The sequence below is a fragment of the Camarhynchus parvulus genome, chromosome 3, assembly GCF_901933205.1.
Source record: "Camarhynchus parvulus chromosome 3, STF_HiC, whole genome shotgun sequence".
NCBI classification, from domain to species: domain Eukaryota; kingdom Metazoa; phylum Chordata; class Aves; order Passeriformes; family Thraupidae; genus Camarhynchus; species Camarhynchus parvulus.
This window is the reverse complement of record NC_044573.1, coordinates 3,925,774-3,938,789: the sequence shown is the minus strand read 5'-3', so window position 1 is coordinate 3,938,789 and position 13,016 is coordinate 3,925,774. Positions and strand designations below refer to the sequence as shown.

The window sequence follows — 13,016 nt, the reverse complement described above, 5'->3', positions numbered from 1 at the left end:
TAAACATCTCTTCTCAGGAGCCAGACCTTCACACACTGAATCCTTTGTCATTCCATTGAAGAATTTCCCTTTGGAGTTATTTATTTAAGCCATTCAGTAACAGCAACAGACAAGGGGCTACTGAATATCTAATTTTAAAAATGCTTAATTAAGAGCTTTGGATATATTTTGCCAAGAAAGGTCTAATTCATTCCTGAGCCTCAAGAACTTTTTCTTAGCACTGTAGCTTATAAAAGTGTGTGTAACAAATGTTTTCTTAGTCACTTTTTTCAGCTTTGATCATATAATTACACCTAACAAAAATTAGACATTTCTCTACTCTGCTTACAACAGGACCAACCTTTAACATGGTTTCAGATTAACAAATGAGACACAAATGGGAATGAGCATTGAAGGTATTTTATAATAACCACATGTGTGCTAAAATAGTTCAGAGCTCTGTAATTTGCAAGTCCCTCTTGTATTTTTAGTAAAGTTAAGAGGTAGATGAAAGAAGGTACATGCAGCATTCCTGTATATTTAGTATAGTTTTTTTTTCAGGTTACATTTTGCTGTCTATTGAATTATGGCAAATAACTTTCTCTCCAAAACTGTTGCTGTCTGGCTGCTATAAAAACAAAATTTAGCAAATTAAAGATGAAACAGATATTTCTTTGTGAAATTTTGTACTTTTTACTTATGAACTTTATATGTCTGATTACCTATTCCACGTGCTCTTGTCATACAGAGAAAACAGATCTTACAAGCCCAGTTGAGATCTTCCAACCTTGTGGACAGAAGCATCTAAACCCCTTGACAGGTATGTGGTAAAATTCCCTTTGATAAGAAGCCTTCAGCCCAAAGGAGGCTTACATTTCACATGACTTATTCTAGACCATGCATAAATGATGATAGCCCAGAAAAAGCAGCTCAAAAAGCATCACAGAGGGGAAGAAAAGAATAAATATTCTTTAAGTGTAATGAAAGGAGGTGGTCAAGCTCAGCTTCCATTAATCCCAGTTAACACAGACACAGCACAAAGGGGTTGCCATGACAAAGTGCTGCACAAGAGGAGTTGACTACACCACAAAAATGTGGAATGTTTAAGATGCAACCTGGTAGGTGAACTCAAAAATTACACTCTCCTTGTGGTTTCTACCAGACCAAAAATATCTTGCTAGGAGGGAGTCCTGTAACACTCCCACTGGTTTTGACAGTAGGAAAATGGCAAACCAGCAAGCTTAACCAGCCTGAATGAATTCCTGCAGTGCTGGAGGCTGCTGGGCTTGGCTGTAGGGCAGCAGATGGGATTCCCTAGCAAAGGACAGGGAGAGCAGCACAGGCATCCCTGGGTGGTGCAGGGAGGAATCAAACAGGCCTCTGCTGCCTTTGCAGGAAGATTTGTTCTTCCTGCAGGGCTGTTTTGGCACACAGAAACAGCAGCTATCATCTTCCCTGGCCAGCATGGGAAGGGAGATAGCACTTGGAAAGAGAATAAAATGAGGAAAATAAGTTTCAAATTTCAGCTCTTGAACTAGTTTTCCAGCTTCCTAAATTTGTGTTCCATCACTAGGGATGCTCAAGAAAAATCTTGGACCTTTGAAAAATGCGTCTGCAATGCTGAGATCCTTCAGAAATGTTCTAGCAAATCAGACTCAGTAAGCCAGAGTACAAGAGTGAAAATAAAACCCAGGTAAGAGCACTTCCTTTAATACACTAATTAATCTGAAGTAGGAATCAGGTTTGAAAATGGAGGAAAAAATGGTTGTTGAGAGAAAATCATCCTGAGCAAAAAACTGGGGAGAGGAGGAGAACAGTCTTTCTCAGGAGGCTGGGAGGAAACAACTGCTCAGAGCAAGCACAGTGACAACATACCAGTGGCAATAGTGTCACCATAAAATTACCTGAGAGAGGTGCTAAAAGCAGCTGCCAGGGTGCCTTGGCACTGGTGGGGGAAGTGCCTGTACCACTGTGATGCTGTGCAATGTATTCCTTTGAGAGCAGGTTTTGGCACAGGGAGCCTGTTCTGTGCCCTGTGCTGCAGCAGGCGACAGCCCTCACTCCTGGTGAGGCTTTCCTGCCTTGTGGGATGCACAGATCTGAGTGTCTGCAACAGGTACAGGGAATTCCTCAAGAGAGAAAAAATGCTCTGAGCTGTTTAAAGGGGTGCCAAGTACTCTGGGGTGCCAAGACCAGGCATGAGCACATTCTTCCCCTTTGCTATCTGGTGTTATTCCTGATTGCATTGTGAAAAAGACCTCCGGCTTAGAGAGAGGAATTCTGAAGGAGGACAGATGGCTGGAGTTTGGACTTTCTTCAGGCCATGTGCCTTCTGAATCCATTTGCTGTGTTTTGTCTGTCAAAACATGAGCCTCCTCCGAGCTACTAAGGCAACAGGCTTTAAAATCAACAAATGCAGCCCACAAGGATGACAGGCGAGGTGACTACTGTGTGATCCCATTCTCCTGCTGCAGGAAGCCATGAGAACTGCTAATGAGTTTACTTAAACTTGAAGTCCAGTGCTTGCCTGTATAATCCCAATTCAGGAAGCTAAGGTAAATACAATTTGGGGAAGCTTGCTTGCCTCTAGCACACTTAGCACGATGAGCAAATGGGAGGAATCTTAAACTGTAACACACTGAGTGTATTCCTGCAGGGGTCAGGACAATGGGAAAGCAGTGACTGACTCAGGAAAGGAAAGCAGCTGCTAGTATTTATGCTTGTGATGGATGTTCACAGCAAAATGGTCAGACAGAACAGAGAATATCTCTCCAAGGTCTTGACTTGACACCCACAGCTGTGCAAATAGCACAGATGGGAAGATGATTCAGAGTGGCCTGATTTCAAAAATGCCCAAAACCAGGCCCTCAAAACAAGATGGGTTTTTGTGAACGCCCCTGTGGACCCTGAGGGCTGCTAAAGAGATGCTGCTTTGCAGCAGAGTGCAGCAGTTTCACAGATTAACAGCTTGAACAGTTGGTTGGGGATGGGCTGATGAAAGATGATCTCTGCATGATGTATCCAAATGTACAAGGAATTAATTGGAAGCTATGAACAAAGAGCTGTGAAAGTGTCAGCTTGTGTCCTTCTGTGGATCCTCTTAGACCTGCAGAATTCCTATGGCTTGTCCCAGTATTAGCATTGAAGTGGCACATGTCACCAGGTCAGTCTCAGAGTGGTTACAGCTGGCAACAAGGGCTCCCCACTCACTGGAGTGCTGCACAAACACACGGCCTGAGGGAGCATTTGGAGCTACTGCCATCCTAAACCACCCAACCAGGCCTTATTTCTCCTGCCATAGGCTCTGTCCTCACCCTATCCTCAAACTCAACAGGCCTAGTGGTGTCACAGAATCACAAAATAATTTGGGTTGGAAGGGGCCTTGAAGATCATCTTGTTCCACCCCTGCCATGGACAGGGACATTTCCACCATCCCAGGTTGCTCCAAGCCCCATCCAACCTGGCCCTGGACACCTCCAGGGATGGGGCAGCCACAAGGAGCCCTGAAGCATTTTTAAAAGCACTCCTTACCTACAGAAAGGGAGAAAACTTGGCATGGTACAATATTTTACAAAAAGCTCTCAAAACCATTTCCATGGCTAAGGGACATCTGTGGCTGTGTTTCAGGCTGTGTCTGTATCAGAAAATGGGTTGAGCCCATAGGAGCAGATCCCAGCTTCATGCAGAGACTCCAAAATCCCAGTCCATGCACTTCTGAGGCTCCCTGGAGTCTGGCCCTGAGGGCTGAGTGCTCATTAGTGCTTGTGGTACATTAGTGGCACCCCTGGGGTGCATTTCAGGTTGAGTTTCAGCTGGGCTGGATGTGGCTGCACGTTCCAGGAGCTCTCAGGGAGGGGAATCAAAGCACAGTGAGTGGAGCTCATTAGGAGCTGCAGTGCCCCAGCAAAATGCCAGGGAGGAGCCTCCTGCCAGGGCACAGCCAGGCTCTGCCAAGTGCACCTGCACTCACACACCTTTAGTGTTCTTCATATGCCAGCTGCACATCCCTGCCATATGTAAATATATATAATATAAAGTGATTTTTCTGTGGCAAACATCATGAACTGCTCCCCCTTGTCCCTCCCTCCTTAACAGGACAACAATATTCTACAGATACAAAATTTAGCCTTATTTGACTAATTCACAATTAACTTCTTGAGTCAAAAGCATAGCTTGAGTATGATAAGTTACTTTGAAAAGTACCAAAAAAACAAAACAAGAAAACCCCTTAACCTCTACCAATGTAAGGATACCTAAAGTGATTTTACAGGGGGAAGAATAACCACAGCACCAGAAAACAAATTGATTTTTTTCCTCCTTCCACAGAGGAGGAAAAAAGCAACCAATGTCCACCAAGTCTGGACAGAACTCTGGAAAAATGTCATTCTCCCACAAAAGCAAGCACTGATCTCTCATATTGCAATCTGTCTGCCTCCTGAACTTGACATTGCAGCAGCACAAAGGGTTACAAACAGGCTGGAGAAATAACAAAAGCTAATCTAGCTCAGGAGCAAAAATACTTGCTTACTTTATTGCTTGTATTGCCAACATGACAGGAATTAAGGAAAATGAGTTCTTTTCCCTTCTCAAGTTTACAGGTTATTTGGTACCTTTTTGGGTCCCTTTTTGCATTCAAGTGTCATTAACATTCTAGGAGAAGCCAGTACTTTCTTGCAGACCAGGTTTGACAAAATTGAATTAATTGGGTGATTTTCTTTTGAATTCAATAGGAGCAGACTCAAATCACAGAGAGCCTAACAACAAAGTAAAATAAAACTCAGGCCTGAGTGCAGGCACAGAGTGCAGCTATTCATGGTTTTTATCACGGAAAAAATGTCTGGGAACCTGAGTTAACTCAGTAATTTGTTTCAAATTATTTCTCACTCTGTTTTTTGCTCTTCCCCATTACAGTGATGCCCTCAGAGGGACAGGGCTGAACATCCAAGTGGCTTCCTGAAAGTGTGACCAGCTGCCACATATGGGAATCTCCCTTAGGGACCAAATTTGGGAGTGACAGTGAAGTGGGAACTGCTTGGGATGGGGATGGAGGGGATTAGGTAAGGTCAGAAACTCAGAATTTAAAGCACACTTCAAGTGTTTATGTTGAAGCACAACTTTTTCCACATCAGAGACCTTTCTCCAGAATAACTTCCCTCATCCTTGCTTCAGTTTGGGGGTTCCTGGCATCACTGCTCATAAAGAATATCTTAAAAATGTCCCAGGAAATGTTTGCTACCCCCACTTCTAACATCAATGGGGTCACACTAGAACATGTTTCTGCTCACTAGTACTTACATACTAGTTTATAACTAGTAGTTATAAAAATGTGTATCAGCACATCACTGGAGTGAAGTCCACCAGGACCAGGTCGTTTATGGGCATTTATTCCAAGCACAGGAGTGTGTTTGGCCTGTCATTCCCACACTGTTCCATGCTTGAAAAGGGAGTGGACACTTGTGTTAAAACAGAAGGCCCCTCACACTGCAGCATGATGTCAGTAATTCAGCTCCTTGGAGCATGTTATTGTTTGAAACAGAGGTCTCCACACTTTCACATTGGTTATAAAATACTTAGTGCTGCTGGACTGGAAGGAAAATGTCATACATCTGCAAACAATTAGAAGGAGCTGGACTTCATATTTGATTTACTAAACAATAAAACAAGCTTAAGTGTGACTATATCTGTAAGTTACACTCCCTAGGAGCCTCGAGCAGTTATCATAGCAAAGTCTTTTAACCATAATTAAATAAATCCGCAGCGGGACCATTGCTGATCAAGATTATCTTTTATAAGATATTTTCAGCAGTGAAAAGCATGAAGATCATGAAGCTGAATGCATGCTTTAAGTGCTCCAAAACTCTTTTATCCTTCGTTTCAAGCACACTGTCCACTACCCTTTTTCCAGCTGGAATGCATTCAATCCAATACATTTCAGCTTTTAAACACTAATATTTCCATGCTTTCTGATTTAGATTGAAATGTTGGCATGAGGAAATGAGTAGCTTGATGCAGTCAAGCCCAAGATTTCACCATAGTTTGTGTGCCTGCTGGTTAAAACTTCTGGTACTGTAACAACACTTTTTTGTTGTTATAAATTAACCAAGGATTTGGGAATTGAATAGAAATATTTAGTTGCAAGTTCCAGGAAGTCAGAGCATGGAGTAAAGTAATAGTAATCTATCACCACCAATTTCTCCTCAACAAAACAGGAACCTTCACCAGTTGTCAGTCTCTCAGTTAAACCTCAGCCTTTGTTTGGAGCACAAACTGTGGGTACTAAATGCTGTCAAACTGCCCTACTGTATCCCAAATTTACACACCTAAAGCCAGCATAGCAAAAGGGACAGTCATGATTTGACATTTTCTAGCATGACTTGCATTTTTAATCAAAATAAAAATGTTATATGCTGAAGTTGGAACAGTTTATTACAGTTCACCAGTGAAGAGTAGTGCCAGCAGCATCACCTGAAGGAGGGAGTACCAGGCCAAACCCAGCAATTCTGCTCCTGGTTTTGCTGCTGCTTTGCCAAGTTAAACTAAGGAAAAAGCCAATTTTCCATCTAAGGAAAATTTTGATTTTCCCCTGATGACCCCCAGTGAACGCCCAGGGTTAAGGAGATCTGACCTCCTGTGGTAGGTTCTGTACTTGACATTCTTGAATCGGAGTGACAGAAATGTTGGACATGAGCAGATAAGCCAGAAATGCAACTCTGAGGCTTTGCCTACAAAAATAACTCCTCCAGCCTTCATGATGATTACTGTGGTCCAGAATGACAGGGAATTTACTTACTAGTGATAAATAATGTCCTGTGTACATGAATACCAGGGAGAAGGAAACTACCACTGTCTATTACAGCCTGCCCTGATTACAGTCCTTAAAGTACTATTTTATGTGATTATACTGCTACAGGCCACAAAGTGGAAAAGATGAACCATGGGGTCAAGTTTTGCCCTCCCTTTGCACGGGTGTCCCTCCAATGTGCTTGAAAAGCAAGTTTGTGAGCAAGGGGTAGAATATATTTCTATGAAAGAAAACAAAACAATGGCCGAAACATTTGTTACTTCAGCAAGTAGAAGAGTAAACTGTTTATATAAAATAATAAATGAAACAGTCTTAGTTTACAGAAGTGCTTGTGAGGCTGGTTCCTGAATGCATACAATTAACATTGCTAATGCCCTGAGAATTTTTGGCACTGTGTGTGGTGTATGTACACTCAGATGAAAGCTCTTCATTGCCATAGTTTCAAAGAGTGGCAAGGCTGGGACTGGGAGTAAACTGCCAGGGTCTGCCTAGGGCTACTTCCACAGAGATCACAAGAGCACAGGCTGCTCAGAAATTGGGTTCCTACTGCTGGAGGAATATTCCTGATCCACAATAAAAATACAGGACCCTTCTGCACTGCAGGCTGCTCTAAGCAAAAGTTCATCCTGTGGTTATTTTTTGTTCATTCAGCATTCACTGAAAAATACAGAGTTCTGCAAACTTTTCTAAAGTGCTTACGCCTTACTGCATTGCCCACTCATCTCAGACACTTTCTTTCCTAGACATACTTAATACAACACAAAATGCTTCACTAGAGTCATTTTAAGACATTTTTTAGAAGCTACAGACAACAGAATTAATTCAATTTTTTAGCCCAAAAGCAGATGGAACAGACTGTAAAGGCTGCAACAAACTTCACATTCTGATGCCTTGAACAACAGCAGTGACATTTCTGTATTTTATTTTTGGATCTTTAAAGGTGTTCATGGAGCACCAACCCCTTCCAGTCAGCGCAAGGGCTGCAGGCTGGCATCCCCTGGCTCTGTGGTCACCCCCACTGCAGCTGCACCAGGAGCAGAAGGAGGTAAGCAGGCCTGGCTTACCTTGGCACACGTTGTGGTCACTTTGCTCATACCCAGCTGCACACTGGATTTGGTGGCTTGGGTTGGGAGTGGCGCGCTGGGGGTCGGCCGGGGTCCGGCGAATGACGCTGTTCCGACCACTTGTGGATTCTGCTGCTGCTTCTTCTCGCTCATTTACAATAATTTGCGCTGTTCTGGGTAGACAGAGGTATCCTCCATAGTGGTTAACACATTTCATCCCACCTTTACATGCATCTGGGACTATTTCACATTCATCAATATCTGTGGTTAGCAACAACACAAGTCATGCTTTTAACAGTCGAACCTTCTGCAACAGCCATTAACACAAAGAACACGACGAGACATGCACGCACACCTCCATGTCCAAAACAGGGGTGTGCAGTGAGAATATTCAAAGAATACCAGTGACAAGTCTGTCTTTGAAAATTATTTACTGTACCTTTGCACCGTTGCCTAACAGGATCCCATTCATAGCCATCTGTGCATTGCTGTGGAGGAAAAAAATAATAATTTGGTTACTTGGGATTCTTTGTTTTGGAAAAACAGTCGAGTGTATTCAGTGAGCTCAAAGTGTGACACAAAGGGAAATGCAATACCTTGGTAGGCTAGAAAAATGGTAATTGGTACATCATTACTGTGCAGGAGCAGCAAAACCTGTGGGTCCCTTCCCACAAGAATGCTCCTACAGCACTCCCACTTGGAATGCTCTATGACACAGAGCGCCTCTGTCTCAGGAAGTTCCCAAGATACTGTTTTTTGTGAGCAGGCTGGGGAGCAAAGTGAGAAAACCATTGCTTTCTCCTTCCCTTGCTCCTGTGCTATACCATCTCTCCTTGGCTGAATCCTTGGATGATCTTTGGAGTGACCAAATGAAAATCTTTTTATGAAAAGCAACAAGTTTTTCTGAATTTAGATCTCATTCCCTGCCTTCTGACAGGTGAACCTCTTTCATATTCAGATTCTGTTTGCCAGAGGGACCAAGAGGACTCTGTGCCCCTGGACTTCATCTTCTCTCCCATTAGCACTCTAGCAATGGGGAAGGATCCCATGACAGCTGGAAATTCATTCACATGCTTTTTAATCATATGACTCCAGGAACTGCAGTCTAGGAAGGACAATTTATATTGTGAGACACACAATAAACGGTTAGAGTTTATAACAGCAGGGCTACTTATTTATACAAGACTTTGCAGAATTCAAACAAGGCTATACTCAGCAGCTATTCATATCAATGCACACCAGCAAGTTCAGGAAAGATTTTAAATAGTCTGCTTTGCATCTTCATTATTCCTCTGCCCAAAACCATTAAATTATCCAGAGAGCAGTCAGTCACTTTAATCACAGGTCACAGTTACAGAGACTGATTAGCAAAGGATCACGGTGCTACCAACTGCAGCAGGAACATTTAAAATATTAAAATATCATTGAATCAACCAGAGTGTGCTGTGTAGGTGCATCTTGGGCTGCTCAGGGTATTACTTTAATGGCCCCATACAAAAAAGGAATGGAGTTGACTAATGTAATTAGTCACAGTCAAGCAAGCTAAATATTATTGCAACTCCTCTGCTGCTGAGGGACTTACAAGTGGCAAACTTGACTTTTGATGCCAAGATCCACTTGTTGCAGGTCCTATCCTCAAGTTATTTAAAGGGACTTGTTACTGACAGACTCTGACTCAGCAGGAGGATTGAAAATATTTTCTTCTCTTGCAGGTGACCCCAGCGATTTGTCAAATGTAGCAGTGAGTTGTAGCTTGGAAGGGTTTTTCTCCCCCAGGGGTAAGTGGACACTCTCTAAAGGATTGACTACATGCTGAGTTGACAACTCCAAAGTTACTGTAGCTATGAAAAGGCAAACCCAAAGGAAAACAGCTAATTCATGCATTTACTGAATCACCCAATTCCTGTTAATGCACAACAGAAGTACTGTCTGTTTAACTGTAAGGAGCCAAGTCCATTTATTGCTGCAGCCAAAGGCTTTTACAATAGCAAAGGATTTGGCCCTCCATGGATACAATGTGTGCATGAGAAACAGTAGCATCCCACAAGCAAAATCTCCCAAAGCTGGGCTTTTTTTTGTTTAATTTTACATGATCAGCATTTAACCATCAGTGAAGCACCTAAGGGCTAAGAGCTCCTTGAAAAGGCAGCAGAGGTGCCCAAGTCACATAGGCTTACTAGAAATGTTCAATTGGTATAATCAGAATTATGTGAAATGCTGCATAATTAAACCCCCCCTCATATAATAACTGTGGGAAAGGAGGAGGGTGGGATCCCTGTTTAGTCCAGATTTTCAAAAGGTACTTACATCTTCAGTTTCCACTTATATACAGGGACTTTAAAACAAAAGTAAATCACAGAAGCCTCTAAATAAAACTACTCCCAGCCTTCAAAACCCTAATGCTTCTAAAGCCCAGTGTTAAAGTATTTTATTACTGACTTCCTGATGCTCACTTGAGGCTTCTTTAAGCCCTGACTTCTACAAGAAGGTCCAACTCTGCAATATTTACTTGCTTGAGCTATCCCACTGACTTCAGTGGGATTACTTGTATAAGACACTATCCTGGGCTTTGGCTGTGGTTCTCTAACTTTTTGCATGTGTGCAGAATTTTCTGCTTGTGTGGCATTGGGTTGATGTGTGCGCACATATCCAGAGGTCCACCCATATGAAGCAAGTTGCAGGGATTACAGCTGTAATCAGATGTGAAAATGCGGGTTTTTCCCCAGCCCAAGCTGGGGTAATTGCCACTCCTTCCATGACATGCATTATGCAAGCCAAGCACTGAACACAAGCAGATTGAAAAGAAAAAACCTGACAAAAAGGCCTTTAAATCTCTTAGCCTGCCACTTGCTTGCAAGCAGAACCTATTTCCAGTATTCTTGAACAATTTTATCAAGCCATGCAAAGCCACTGCTCAAATCCAGCTCAGAAAAGAACAGTCCCATGATCACTCCAGGATTCAGATGCTTCATTAAGAGCCCCAAATTTGGAAGTACTTACATTTTGTTAAAAACAGCTTGAAACATCCATAAGAAAACACAAAAGAATGTTTGACCTAATTATCTGTCAAACTCCATACATTTCAAATGAAAGTCCTAGGGACCCTGCCCTTGTGAAAATGGATTGAAAAATATTAAAACCTCCTAATTTTGTTCAGTCCCTCAAACTGAGTCCACAGATAAACTTTTCCAAACAAGCAGTTGTAACGTATTTTGCTCAATCTTGTCAACTTAAACTTTTAAACACTGTTTGAGTGCAGGAACAGCTTATTTTATGGTTAACATTCAAACTCAGCGACCTCTGTAGCACATGCTATACATTGGCAAGAAATTCGGTTTTTCTTAAGGGTCATTTAGCAAAGAATCCCCGCAAAGCAGTAATTATCTCCGAGTCTATTAAACCTTACCGTGTACGTTATGGTTTCCTCAGTTTCCTGCGAATGTACTGTAGTAAGAACGAGCGCAGCCAAGAACATAGCTGTCAACATCGTGAACCTTGAAAGAAAGGAAAAACAAATCAAGCAGGAATGCTTTTAGCGGTCTGCTTTGCTGGGAGCGGCTGCGGCACCCCTGGGACCGGCTCCTGCCGGGGGAGCCCACCCAGCCCTACCTGGGACAGGCGGCCCGGCGCTGCCCGCTCGCTCCCGCAAGGAGAGGGTGAGGCTTGGCCGCGCTTCCCAGCCCGGGGATTTTATCCAGCTGGGAGAGAGGGGCGGAAATAACCAGTCAATGGAGTTTAAAACACCCCAGCGCTCACCGGCAGCAGCGCCGGACGAGGCGCGGGCAGCGGCACTGCCCGCCCGCCGCACGCTTTGGGGCGGAAAAGTAATTTTTCGGTCAAAGCGAGGCGTGGGGGACACCCCCCACCTGCTGGGCTCTGCCGGGACCCGCTGGGGCAGAGCCGTGCCCGGCGGCGGCGGGCACGGAGCCGCCTGCGCTGCCCGCTCCTACCTGCGGGACCGGGCGAGCGCCGGTCGCTGCTCCCGTCCACCGCCCCCGCTGCGCTGCCGGCGGCCGCTCGCTCCCCTTGCCGCGCTGCCGGTGCGCTGCCGGCGGCCGCTCGCTCCCTTTCCCCGGTGCCCGTACGGTGCCGGTGCAGTGCCGGCGGCCGCTCGTTCCGTTTCCCGCGGCGTCGGTGCGGTGCCGGCGGCCGCTCGCTATCCTTCTCCCCGGTGCCGTGCGGCGCCGGCGGCCGGCGGTGCCCGTTCTCCCGCTGCCGTCAGCCGCTGTCTGTCTGTCCGTGCCCGGCGGCCGCGGTTCCCCAGCCGCTGTCGGTGCGTGCCCGGTGCCGGCCCCGGGCTAAATAGAACGGGCGCCTGTCCCGCCGGCGCCGCGCGCGCCCCTGCCGGCGCCGCGGGAGCGCGCGGGGCAGGTGCGGCCCCCGCCGCGGCCCCGCCGCCATGTTGGGGCCGTGAGGGCAGCCCCGGGCGCGGGCAGCGAGAGCGCGGGAAGCCGTGAGGGGAGGGCGGCCGCGGCCCCTGGACCCGCTCCCTCAGCCCCGGGAGGCGCTCCCTCACACCGCTCCGGTGCCCCAGCCCCGGGAGCCGCTCCTTCAGGCCCGGGAGGCGCTCCCTCACACCGCTCCGGTGCCCCAGCCGTGTCCCGGTTGGGATCTTCGAGGAAGCGCAGCACGGCCATCGTTTTGGTGTCTGTCGTGAGTCATGGAACTGTAGAATCGTTAAGGTTGGGGAAAAAAGAGTTTTGAGGCTATCGGGTCCATCGTCACCATGTTCTCAATCGCAACCGTGACCAGATGTGGAAATGAGAATGGAAAACTGGGTTTTTCCCCAGTCCAAGCTTGTGTAATTTCCTCTCCTTCCATGACATGCTTTATGCAAGCCGAACACTGAACACAAGCAGATCTAAAAGAAAATAAACTTACAAAAAGGCCGTTAGATCTCTTACCCTTCACTTGGTTGCAAACAGAACTTACTTCCAATATTCTTGCCCTCACGTCCCACATCCACACATTTTTGAACATTTCCATGGGTGGTGACTCCAGCACTGCTTTGGGCACCCCCTTTCAGTGCTTTGCAACTCTTTCCTTGAATTTTTTTTCAGTAATATCTAATCTAAACCTCCCCTGGAAATTAAAAAATATCAGGACTGTTGATGTGTTGTGGTTGTTAAAAATTCAGTAGTTAAAAGCCATGAGGAGCCTTCCACAGGGCA

General features: G+C 45.3%; 1 protein-coding gene across 2 annotated transcripts in view; it reads right to left on the bottom strand.

Moving 5' to 3' along the window:
• The window catches only part of EFEMP1 (EGF containing fibulin extracellular matrix protein 1), a 45,691-nt gene extending 33,556 nt beyond the window's left edge, over positions 1 to 12,135 (bottom strand). Inside the window, exons 1-4 of one of the 2 annotated variants that reach the window (XM_030945355.1) lie at positions 11,796 to 12,135; positions 11,252 to 11,339; positions 8,285 to 8,333; positions 7,846 to 8,106 (exon numbers count right to left, since the gene is read on the bottom strand). In XM_030945355.1, the coding sequence (XP_030801215.1) occupies positions 7,846 to 8,106; positions 8,285 to 8,333; positions 11,252 to 11,332 (391 nt within the window). In that variant the 5' untranslated portion in view covers positions 11,333 to 11,339; positions 11,796 to 12,135. Of the gene's footprint in view, positions 1 to 7,845; positions 8,107 to 8,284; positions 8,334 to 11,251; positions 11,340 to 11,454; positions 11,520 to 11,795 lie in introns of those variants that run through there. The other variant, XM_030945356.1, reaches the window with a different exon arrangement.
• Between the last annotated feature and the right edge of the window lie 881 nt (positions 12,136 to 13,016).